Below are 13334 nucleotides of genomic sequence, written 5' to 3'. Positions count from 1 at the left end.
CTTTAAGTGTGATGAGATATTTGGAGTAGAAATGAAAAAAATACACTTGGTAAGATTTGGATTTTTGCAGTGCTTTTAATTCACAACAAAAGCCTGGGGGACATTGTACACACACAAATTTGGACCAGATCAAACTGAAAGGACTCACAGACTGGATCCAGTGCGGTAGGTGTATAAATGCTCCTCATGATGAGTCATTAATTTCTACGGACTAGTGTTATGTGAAACACCCTGATGATATTAAACTTTTAAAAATGCAAATGTTAGAAACGGAGTAATGTTATTTTCTAGTAATAATTTAACAGATTCCTTTACATGCCAAACTCTTGTCTGGATGACGGTGACGGTTGCAGTTACTTATCATTACTAGACAATAACATGACACACGATTAAGTCCAACACCATCAAAGTGGTTCCAGTGTCAAACACACTTACTGCTCCTCGACAGAAGTCTAGTCCTGGATTGTCCAGCAGGGTGCGCTCACTCTCCCCTCTCTCTCCTATCAGGGTCACATATATGTAGTTGTTGGTGCCGGAATACTCCGATGTACCAGTTGCCACGGTTACAGTGTAGGTTTCCATCTAAGGGTGTATCAAACAGAAAATTTCAGTTTAAAACTTTCTAAATGAATAGAACTTGTAAATTTGTAAAGTACCACAAGTTAATCAGGTTTGGCCGTCAACCTTGTGTCATAATCAGCATCACTCAGTCACTGGGAGTTTTGTGGTGGTGGGGGTGGGGGGGTTAATGTACATGGAGGTGTGGTCCATACACAATGTGACTTATGACACCATGAAAATTAAAACAAAACTTAACATGCTTTCAACGTTCACCTCCCGACTTCTACACCTCTGTTATACAGCGGATCTTACACTGGGCCCCCTCCACTGCTCTATGGGCCCCCCACAAATACTGGGCCCCATGAATTTGTCATGCTTACCCCCCCCCCCCCTTGTCAATGTCCCAGCCTTTGACCACCAAAATCTACTCAGTTCATCATATCCAAATGAACGTTTGTGTTGATTTGGAGAAAATTTCCTCAAAGTGTTTCTGAGATATGACATTCATAAGAATGGACAGGCATTAGATCATGTTGGCCTTTGACCTTTGGCCACCAAAATCTTTCCACTGAATCTTAAACATTAAATGAATATTTGTGCTAAATTGTAAAACATTTTGGGAAATTATTTATCAAAAATCACATTTATAAATATAACTAGAAAAGCACTTGTAGAGCACAGACCTCCACCAAGGCAGCTCAGTCCCCCCCCCCCCCCCGCTGAATCACCACTAAAATGTAATCATTTGTTCCTTATCTTTGTATCAACATTTACTGAAAATTTCATCCAAATCCATCCATAACTTTTTGAGTTATCTTGCTAACAGACCAACAAACAAACAAACTAGAACAGCACTCAGAGAGCGCAGACCTCCGCCAAGGCAGATCAGCCTCCCCTGATCACCACCAAAATTTAATCATTTGTTCCTTGTGCCAGTATCAACATTTCCTGAAAATTTCATCAACCCCCCCCCCCGCCATCAAAATTTAATCAAATGTAATCATTTGTTCCACAAACATTTTTAAGTTTTGTTATGTAAAGTCTTAATAGGAAATCTAGTGAATGTAGTGAAATGAAAAAAAAGTCATATGTTTCTCTGATACATAATGGTGTTGACATTTTGACATTTAACAGATGCAGCGGAAAAGAACAACTCTTTCAATGTCTCTGTGTCACAAGCTGCTTACCATAGAATTTGCATGTTCCGTTTTACTACACAACACTCTTTAGTCAGACACAAACATCCAGTTGGAACCCTTTTTCACAGATAAAATGGACCATAAATTATTACAGTATCATTATTAATTATTATTATTATTATTATTATTATTATTATTATTATTATTATTATTATTATTATTATTATTATTACTACCCAACTGTTGCACTCTACTGTTAGTCATCATGCAAGTTTCTGTGACACTGACACAATCATCTGTTACTTCCTGGTAATGATTTGAATACTTCCTTTAAAAAACAAATATAAACTCCACACTGATGCAAATATGTTGATGACAACTGATAATGAGGTGTTAGTCAACTCTATACATATCTGTAGCAGAGTGTAACTAAGACCTTCTGCCATTTAATGTCATACTACAGGTCATACAATAATGTTTGGCTTTAAATTTTATTTTATTTATATTTATTTAACCTTTATTTACCCAGGAAAGCAATTAAGAACAGATTCTTATTCATAAATGCAGTCTGATCAAAGAGCAACATGGAAGATACATTAATATAGATATTTTGTATCATTTGGTAATAATTAGTAAATTCAGCTGAACATAGAAATACTCATCTAAGCTGACATCTTTTGACCAAAACAGTCACAAAACTGAGAAGAGATTGGGGCTCGTCTTTAAATGTCTAACGACACAGTACATAAATGCAGAACTCCTGAAGAGTCTGAACAGTGACAGTTTCCTGATGGTGCAACGATACTGTTATCTGACTGAGGTGTAAACTTTAACCCATAAAGACCCAAACATCCACTGGCAACCCAAATAATTTACTGATATAAAATGTTCAATAGCTGTTGATCCACTAATCCTGTCACTACATGGAAATAATTGGTGTAAAATACAGTTTATCGTCTTTTCATGTTCATCAGATATGACCCATTTGGATATTCAGAGGCTCTGTAGTTACCATGGAAACACCGTCATCCTCTACAACAGGGGGGTCAAACTCATTTTGGTTCAGGGGCCATATTTAGCCCAGTTTGATCTGCAGTGGGCCAGAATAGTAAAATAATGACGTAATAAGCTATAAATAATGACAAATCCAAGTTTTTTCTTTTTGTTTTAGTACAAAAACCCCCCAATTAAAGTATGAAAATATTTACATTTTACAAAAAACATGTGAATAACCTGAAAAAACAGAAAATTCATTTGAAAAATTTGTGAAATTCTAACAATATTATGCCTCGACTTATTTATATATGTACATTACACACAATGTTACATAAACATTTGGTAACAGGCAGAATATTGTTAGAATTTTGGAGTTTGAATTGAATTGAATTCAATTGAATTCAATTGAATTGAATTGCCTTTATTGTCATTTGACAGTACAGAGTACATCAAACGAAATTAAGTTCGATGATTAGGGACATCAGGCCGCTGCTCCTGGTACAGAGTACAACTAGAGCGCTACCACAAAACCCTTTCTTCGAAAAACTGCTGTAAAGAACAGAATATAATACAAAGCACAAATATGAGACATCATACAGTTTTCACACAGTACGCGTGGACACATGCTGGAATTTTTTCATGGATTTGAAGGGAATTGGGGGACAGTGTGAACATTAAGGCCGACAGCAGACGTGAAAAAAGAACAATGGGGGAAGGGGAGATGCTTGAACTAAGTAATATTTGTGGAATGTGTGTGGAAGATAAAGAGACTCCAGTGGGTTGGAACTAAAATTTGAACACTTTCTACAATATTCCATCTCTTATTATTATTAACACAACTCCAGATCACAGTGGATCCATAAATGCACCAAATATTTAGTAAAAGGCAGAATATTGTTCAAATTGCATATTTCGGGTTGTTCATCTTTGTTTATATTTACATATTTATTTGCATTTTATTGTGAAAGAATAGTTTTGTAAATGTAAATATTTTCACAGTGTAATCTTATTTTTTTCACTTAAATTTTTCACAAAGAAAGTTTGTCCTTGTCATTATTTATGGGTTATTGTGTTGTTATTTTTACAGGAGATCACATTGGTCTGTATGTGGAACCTGAACCTAAACGATCAGCCAACCTGGACTGTTCAGGTTCATTTTTGATTTGGCCCCCGGGCCGCATGTTTGACATCTGTGATCTAAACCCTGACCATATTTTCAGGGGAAAAACGCCTAAAAAGACATACCCAAAGTAAATGAAGAATTCCTTCATAATAATAAGGTTCATATGGATGTTCCTGGTGTCTATGGACATTTTCAGACCTCACAGAATCTATTCCCATTGTCTAAAATATTGTATCTATTACTCTGCCTGAGTAAACTGGAACAAACTAAAAGAGAAATTAGAATTTTTTTATTCTCGCCTGTTTTTTTTTGGCTGGATTGACGATGATATGCATAAATTAATTGTTCGTGTCAGAGATTTTTAATAGCGTATATTTCACCCCACAAAGATTAAAAATCATGTTTGAACATTAAAGTTTGCACTAAAATACACTTTTGATGTACTTTAATTAACATTAGGGTCTAAACTTTGAGCAAAATTTGAAAAAAACATTCATTGTCCTGATTTATTATATTTCTATAGTAGATGAATATTAACCCTTTCATGCATAGTGGTCACTACAGTGGACAGCTATTCCACAGCTGTTCTCATGTATATTCATGGGTTTTGTTTTTCTTTTCGTTGTTTTTTTTGTTTTGTTTTTTTTACACATATCTATATTAAAGTTTTATGACACCACATATCTTTTCTGACATGAATTGGTAACATTATGTAGATCTCTCCTGAGCATAAACCCCCAGAATCACTAGCCCTCCCCATAGTTTTCACACAATTTATCAGAAAATATGTTTCTGTGCATCAAAAATTAAATGTGTGGTGTCCAGCTGAGAGGACATTTTTGCAACTTCATGAAAAATAGGTTCATAAGATTTTTTTTTTTCGTTGTTATTTTTTTTAATGTATTTTTTAAAATTATTTTTATTTATTTAATTCATTTGTCAGAAGAAAATTTTCAGTTGCATTGTTTTTTTTCATGCCTAAAGAGGAATAAAAACACTCAGGAAAAAAATTTGATTAAGGTTCTCATAATTCGTGCATGAAAAGGTTAATATAATTTTTTCCGGCCCGCAGGCGGGCTGATAGGGCTGAAGGGGCTAAACCTCTTAGATATGTGTCCTCCAACCTCAGTCATCCCAACCCTGTGACCTGGGAGTTCCATACTAACTCAGATCTAATTAGTCATAGAAGGTGGAGACAAAGCCGATCACTTCTGGACATGATTCACCAAAGACTATTTACCTCTTCAAAGCTGCCAGAAACTGCAGAAACACACTCCTGGACTGACCATATGTGACGTGGTTATGGTCCCACAACTGCCAAAAGAACCAAGGCCAAATGCAAAGGTATGTGGTCTGATCCCAGTACAAAAGGACAAATCCACAGCAGACGTCCACATCCAAATGAAGCTGGACATCAGATCTGTAGCTAAACGTGTCCTCTCTGCAGTGGAAGTTCCTGAACCACTGGTAATGATTGAAGGGTAATCAGCACTTTTAATGGAACAGCTGTTGAAAAGTGCACTTCCTCCTGGTAGAGGAGGGGCAGGACCTGGTCTCAGTTATCAGACCACACCTGACCCTTAAAGAGGTCTGGATCAGGCCCAGGTCCAGCCTTTTTCCTTTGTCTGAAAGAACATGTAACCCAGGGGTGATAAACTCATTTTAGTTCAGTTCCACATTCAGCTAAATTTGATCTGCAGTGGGCCGAACCAGTAAAATAATAACATAATATTATAGAAATAATGTCAACTCCAAACTTTTCTCTATGTTTTAGAGCGAAAAAGTTAATTTACATTATGAAAAGGTTTACATCTACACACTATCCTTTCAAACAATGTGATTAACATGAACAAACTGAAAAAATAAGTATAATTTTAACAATATTAGGCTTCAGTTGATCTTTTTTTTTTATCTCCTTTTTTATCCTTTTTATTTTATTTATTCTGTATGTTGTGTGCTTATGGTTTATGGACCTGTGTCTGCAATAAAGTTTATTAATTTATACATGTACATTATAACTTACAGATCGCATTAGATCTACGAAAACACAAAACATTTAGTAACTGGCAGAATATTGTTAAAATTGTACGTGCTTCTCTTAAGACATTTCAGGTTATTCACATTTTTTGCAAAATCATACTTCGTTTTAGTGTAAATGCATGGAAATATTTACATTTACAAAGAAAAACATTTGAAGTTGTCATTATTTCTATGTTATTATGATAGTATTTTACTGGTCCTGCCAACTTGAGATTGAATTGTTCTGAATGTGGAACCTGAACTAAAAGGATTGTTAATATTTTAATGTAATTTTTGCATTTCATAAATTCATTCTACAGGCCAGATTGGATCCTTTGGTGGGCCGGATTTGGCCCCCAGGCCACATGTTTGACACCTGTGATGTAACCTGTATGAGACTGAATGTTAGCCCACTGACTGGATCAGCAGAGGCATATTTGAGTTAGTGACACTTCATGTTGTAATTTATTAAACTTCCTAAAGAGTGGTTTGACATTGCATTGTGAATTTAACCCATTAAGACCTATCGCAACTTTTGTGTCAGTTGCCAAATGACCTTTCTTAAGCAATTTATCACCATTTATTATAACATTATCCTCTGTATTTTGCATTTGATCAGTTTAAATAATGTATTTTCCTATATTTAATTCACTAATCATGTAGATCAGAGGTCTCAAACATGCGTCCTCGGGGGCCAAAGGTTCCAATCCAGCCTGTGGGATGAATTTGCAAAGTGCAAAAATTCCACAGTCAAGGCTGTGGAACTAATTTTAGTTCAGGTTCCACATACAGACCAATATGATCTACAGTAAAATAACTGCATAAAAACCTACAAAAAATAATGACTCCATATTTTCTTCTCAGTTTGACGTGAAAAAAATAATATTACATTATGCCTATAAATAATGACAACTTCAAATTTTTGTCTTTGTTTCAGAGCAAAAAATAGCATTAAATTATGAAAATATTTACATTTACAAACTATCCTATAACAGTAAAATGTGAATGATCTGAACAAATATGAACAACCTGAAATTTCTAAAGAAAATTAAGCACAATTTTAGTTATTTTCTGCCTGTTCCTCAGTGTTTAGTGTCTTTGTAAATCTGATCCATAATGCACATCGAGAAATGATAAGTTGAGGCATAATATTGTTAAAATTGCACTTATTTTTTATAGGAAATTTCAGTTTTTTTCAGGTTATTCACATTTTTTTTGTTTGGATAGTTTATAAACGTAAGTATTTTCAGAATTTCATGTTTTGTTTTGTTTTTGCACTAAAACACAGACAAAAATTTGGAGTTGTCATTATTTATAGGTTATTATGACATAAATGTAGCTAAGATTTCCCAGAATTTTTGTGATGCTGGCCAGTCTAATCTTTCTGTGACATTCATCCTTTAAGATCAATCCAACAACACATTTTTCCTCCATGATGAAAAAGTTTGTTCAGGATTATGAATACTATTCCCACAATTAGGCTGGCCAGCATCATAAAAATTCTGGGAAATCTTAGCTACATTTTTGTCACTGACCCTGGTGAAATTAGGTCAACTGACCAGCTCCATACAATTTCCCAGAAGTCTCTACTACAGGCATCAACCTGAGCCAGTTCTGGGAAATCTATAATTATTCTGTCTGAACCATCATGCAGTTCCACACCCTAGTTCAAATATCTCCAGTATTATCATAACTTGTGCAATAATCAATGCCATTATACTGTTAAAAATGCCATTTACACCTACGTTTGTATACAATTTGAAGAAAATATAGTCGTGCAGTAAAAAAAAAAAAAAATCAAAAATAGAACAAGTTCTATCCCAAAGCTAAAATTTTGTGCAGAACATCTTGAAACATATATGAAGTCATGGTAAAAATGTCAAAATTTTCATTAACTGGCCACATGGTAATTTGGGTGCTCAAATAAAGAGTATTTTTGTGAAAAATTGAAATCGACCCATTGTATTCATTGCCTCACAGCAACACTTTTCATTGAAATGTAGTCTTTTTGCAGTATATTGTTGCATCTTGACCATAAGAATCCATGCAAAAAAAATGAGGTCTCCACATTCATCCATTATGAAGAGAGAGGACATTTGGAAGAATGAGCCTTTTTGCCTGATTTCAAGGCCTCATGGGCCAAACATAAAGGCACCTACAATTATTTTGATGCAAAATATAGTCGTTTCAGGGGGATTTCACCCCAGACAGTGAGTTTCAGCAGTGTGGCTTGAATACCTAAGGAGATAGAGCTCCTCAAAGTTGGCCCAAAAGCAAATTTGCAAAATAAAAAAAAAAAAAAAAAAAAAAAAAACCAAAACATTAATTTTCAAAGGGCTGTATCTCCTAAACTATTACAGATATGACATTAAAATTTTGGATGAGTTCGTTTATCTGGTAGGTGAACAAGTGTGAATTTTTTCAGAATTTTCTGAGGGGGTCATGTGGGGACCGTTGCTTGAATCGCCATGGAATGACCCTTTTTTTTTTTTTTTCATAAATATATTTATTGTCCATTTTCATTGTTTTATAAGAACAAACAAACAAAAAAAAAAACCAGGAAAAAAAAAAAAAGCAACAACACATCAAAACAATCCCTACCGCCCCCCACCCACACAATAGCATCCACTCTCAGTGCAACAAAACATACTTGACAGACACAACTTGACTGACTATACAGACAGGTCCTTCAAAAATTGCAAAAAAGGTGTCCAAATCTTATAAAAGTCTTTGATCTTTCCTTTAGCCTGGTACGTCAGCTTTTCCATTGCCAGGTTAGAAGACATTTCTTTAATCCATTGGTTCGTTGTGGGTCCTTGAATATCTTTCCATCTCAAAGAAATGACTCGTTTGGCTTGTAATAAACAAAAATTTAAAAGTTTCCTTTTTCCTCCAATTACTTGAAACTGCTCAGGGAAGATGTGCAAAATACAACATTTTGGATCCACAGGAATAACACATTCTGTAAATCTATAAGGGAATGACCCTTATTATTATTATTATTATTATTATTATTATTATTATTATTATTATTATTATTATTATTATTATAAAGGGTTAAGTGTCTCATTCTCAGTCGGCCATTTGCACTGTTCTACATAGTTTTTGCACACATACACAGGGTTCTACTGGTATGGGGGCTGTTCAGAGTCAGTTTTGCCAGCAGACGTAAAAAGTCATTGTAAAAAGAAGTGTGAAAAATGACCTCGGGTGCAGGAAGAACACCTGACTAGCTTGTCTGATCAGGTGAGTGTAGGTCATACACTCATACTCAGGTGCAAATCCTCCTGAGACCCAGGAAAGTGAAAATTTGAGCTTTTTTATATTAAACAATAGTCTTGATTGGAAACTGCATAATGCAATAGTTTTTCAGATACATTTTTACATTTATTTTTATTTATTTATTTATTTATTATGGAATGTCCTTTGCAATGACCAACTTTTTTTTTCCTACAGAGGACAGAAATGCATTGCTGGGTCTCAGGAGGATGGTTTTAAATGGTTAACAGTTGAATAAAGTGATCAAACACTAAAAAAACATGTACTCTATTACTCTCTTTAGCTCTGTTGAGTAGAAATCCCAACAGCACATACCTTCTTCTTCTTCTTCTTCTTGTCTCTGTCTGGTTGTACTCCTCTCTTGTCCTTTGGTTGCACTCTTCCTCTCCTACGTCAGCGCTGTTAGAACGTTTCCCCGCTCAGCGTATGTGGATATATCATCTCAAAAAGCATACGTTCTCCTCCTTTGTGTGTGGAGTGACTGTGAATGTATTCAGCAGAAGTTTCTCAGACACACCCACTCCCTTTTCTCCTCCCCTCCCTCATTTTTAGTGTCATCTACACGCACACACGATTCTCTTTCACTATCCAAGTGAGGACTCCTGTGACTTAATCTGAACCATCACAACTGAAAGTCTAACCCTTTAACTAAAATAAATAAATGAATAAACAACTTTAACCCAATTCTGATTCACCAAGTCCCCATTTGTAAATGTACATTCAGATCTCAGTCCCCACCTGGATAGAAAAAGTGCATAAACACCTACACACACATTGCAAAAGGGAAGTTGGAGCAATATCTGGGCTACACACTATCAGATATGGTCCACATTACTGAAGTGTAGAGAAGCAGCTGTAAAAACACTGAAACACAAAGAGGTATATGACCTGCCAGGAAACAGGCTCCAAAATGATGGAGAGCAGCAGAAAAATCCACAACAGAGCAACGTTTAGAACCTTCTGTTCATCATTCAAAGTCACATTATGCAAATATGTATGTAATGAAGTGAGCGACACAGAAAGGGAAGTACAAATATATCAGCCCTGGTGTTAGTCTGCTTAAGTGGTCTGGACCAAGGTTATAAAAGTTCTGGATTTTTCATTCTAGTTCAGTTTTATTTAGTTTTGACTTTTTTTTTCTCTAATTCAGTGAGTTTTAATTCGTTTTTAGAGCAGGTTTGCTAGTTTTTATTAGTTTTCATTTTTTCTATATGCTTAGTTTTAGTTTAGTTTTAGTATTAATTTTAGTTTTGTCGTATCTTTTATCTTCTTCGCCGTCGTTTTCAAATAAATCCCAGACAGGACTCTGCTGTTTTCTCCCAACTTTAGTCTCCATATTTCCAGGTAGAGTGGGGACCAGAAGATGACTCTAAACGGCAAGTGATGACAAGTGACGGACCATGAAGTACCGCATGGTGCCGCTAGCTAAAATTGCTAGAGAAAAATAAATCACTTTTGTATCAATCCGACATTGACAAAGATGAAAACAAAGGGAATTTTATCCAGAATTTTTATACGTTTTAGTTAGTTTTGTAAACACATAATACAGTTTCAGTTAGTTATCATTTTTTTCTTTTAATTATAGTTTTTATTTATTTTAGTCAACGAAAATGTTTTTTCAATTCTAGTTTTCGCCATTTCGTTAGTTTTTGTTGACGATAATAACCTTGGTCTGGACTACACACCAACACCACAAGTTTCTACTAATTTGCTGAAAAGATCCTTTTAACTTTGTGTTTCAACTTTAAATGGCTGATCTCCCATTTTAACATCACAAATTTCTGGTGACCACAGACATTCAAAACTACAGAAGCGTATTGCATTCACACACAAAAATAAAATTTGGCTCTTTTTTTCTGAATTAACGAGATTGTTTTCTTGTAATTATGAGAAAAAATAAGTTTAAAAAAATTGGCTGTTTTTCCAAATAAATGAGATGAAATTTAACTCCAAATTAACGAGATAATTATCTCTTAAAAACAGAGCCAAATTTTTATTTTTTCAGAAAGCAGTATCTTGTTAATTCAAAAAAACAAAGAAGAATTGTTATTTTTTCAGAAAACAGTATCTTATTAATTCAAAAAAACAAAGAAGAATTTTTATTTATTCAGAAAACAGTATCTTGTTAATTCAGAAAAACAGACCCTTTTTTTAACTTATTTTTTCTTGTAATTATGAGATAATTATCTCGTTAATTTGGAAAAACAGAGCCAAATTTTATTTTTTTGTGTGAATGCAATACGCTTCCGTAAAAAATGGAGATTTTTTTTTTGTTTTTTTTTTTTTTTGCTAAAATTAATTTGTTTTTGATCATGTAATAGTTTGCTATACTATGTTGCAAATAAATGTTAATTTTAGACAACATCTAGTCTATATAATGTATATTATTCTGGACGGAGGCAGAAAAGCCAGGTGTAGATTACTGCACAAAGGGAGAATTTGATTTTCCTTGGTCAGGATATGTACAGTCAGTCTAGCTTGGGTTTACAAGGCTGACAATTAATACTGAACAAACAAAAACTCAAACTATTAACTATGAAAGAGCTGCAGCATCTGAAACCGACCACAATGAACATTTGACAGATGAACAGAACCACAGTGCTTCAGTTTGTCATGTCTTTTATGGATTGGGATTGCCTCTGTTAAATCACCATATATTTTTCATTAGTAAGTTTTTATTTTTATTTTTATCAATTACTAGAAATTTCAGGTGACCCCATTTGAATTCTCGACCCTAAGTTTGAAAAACACTGAACTAAAGTTTACTATTTTAGGTGTAATCCCAGATGGTTTAGAGGGAAATAACCAAAAATATCTTATGCTAATTTTACTAACAGCAGCCATTAAACGCATCACTATCAGGTGGTTGAAACCTGAACCCCCCACATATCACATGTGGATTGAGAAAGTGAAAGAAATCTATCAAATGGAGCAAATTACTTATTTTTGTCTTTGTTTTTATGATGTTTGTATTGTGTTGTTCTTAGCCCACTTAACACCCTGTGTTTTCACTAGTTTTATTTACTTATTTAGCCCCTTGTTTTATGTTTGGTGTACGGCACTTTGGCCAGCTGTAAAGTTCTTAAAGTGCTTTATAAATAAAGTTGGTATGGTATGGTAAGAGATGGAGGCCCATGATTAACCTTTTAATGCAATAAGCATTCAGAAGTGTTTTTTTTTTTTTCCTCCCCTTATTTTATTTGCAGTTTTGGTCTTTTTAGTGTCATTCATGTGTCATTTGTGACTAATTGTCATTAATATCTACTGCTGATATCCATATTTCTTTCATGTATGCCATATTGGGATGTTTGATTAGATGTGTTTATGAATGTAAAATTGCTGGTATATTTGTATGAGCAAAACTACATAAAAATTCAGTTAAAAAACAAACAGGTTTAGCTGTGAGTGTCCTAGTGTGCTCAGGTATTTACTTATTTATGTGATAGTATCTACAGCCCACATCTTTGTCTCTTTGGCAAGTTCAGACAAACATAACACACTAAGAGTCTTCCAGTTGAACTCCTCCTGTGCGTACTGGACTGGAACAGATGTGTTTGTATCTGTGGCTCCGGCTGACAAGACCTGGTTGTTTATCTTTAATGTTCCAGAGGGCTGACGTGTTTCCTGAGACTGAAGTTAGTTTTAGCATTGGTTATGAAACCAACTGTGAATACTGGTCTCAGTAGTTTTGTTTTTACCGCCGCCAAGGAGGTTATGTTTTTGCCAGGGTTTGTTTGTTTGTTGGTTAGTTAGCAACATAACTGAAAAAGTTGTGGACGAATTTTGATGAAATTTTCAGGAAATGTTGATACTGGCACAAGGAAAAAATGATTACATTTTGGTGGTGATCAAGCAGGTCTGTCCCCCCCTAACACCACCAAATTTAATCATTTGTTTCTTGTGCCAGTATCAACATTTCCTTAAAATTTCATGAAAATCCGTCCATAACTTTTTGAGTTATCTTGCTAACTAACCAACAAACAAACCCTGGCAAAAACATAAGCTCCTTGGTGGAGGTAACAAAGACGCAGATGATGTCTATATCTACAGACATATGATGATGCTGCAGTGTCTTTTGCTTTTTTCTAATTTCTCAACTCTTTTCAAGCTAAATCTGAAAACTTCAACTCAACACATCACAGACTCGTCCGTCTTCCTTCAAAGAACGGACAGATCCTGTATTACACATTCTAGTTCCTGGATCTCTTTGTCATAAT

General features: G+C 34.7%; 1 protein-coding gene across 1 annotated transcript in view; it reads right to left on the bottom strand.

Moving 5' to 3' along the window:
* alox12 (arachidonate 12-lipoxygenase) overlaps positions 1–9599 on the bottom strand; it is a 32800-nt gene extending 23201 nt beyond the window's left edge. The window contains exons 1-2 of the mRNA XM_030162070.1: positions 9433–9599; positions 436–582 (exon numbers count right to left, since the gene is read on the bottom strand). Coding sequence (XP_030017930.1) covers positions 436–582 — 147 coding nt within the window. The 5' untranslated portion in view covers positions 9433–9599. The remainder of the gene's footprint in view (positions 1–435; positions 583–9432) is intronic.
* Between the last annotated feature and the right edge of the window lie 3735 nt (positions 9600–13334).

This window comes from Sphaeramia orbicularis, chromosome 18 (assembly GCF_902148855.1).
Source record: "Sphaeramia orbicularis chromosome 18, fSphaOr1.1, whole genome shotgun sequence".
NCBI classification, from domain to species: domain Eukaryota; kingdom Metazoa; phylum Chordata; class Actinopteri; order Kurtiformes; family Apogonidae; genus Sphaeramia; species Sphaeramia orbicularis.
The sequence above is the reverse complement of the archived record's forward strand: the minus strand, read 5'-3'. Positions and strand labels throughout refer to the sequence as shown.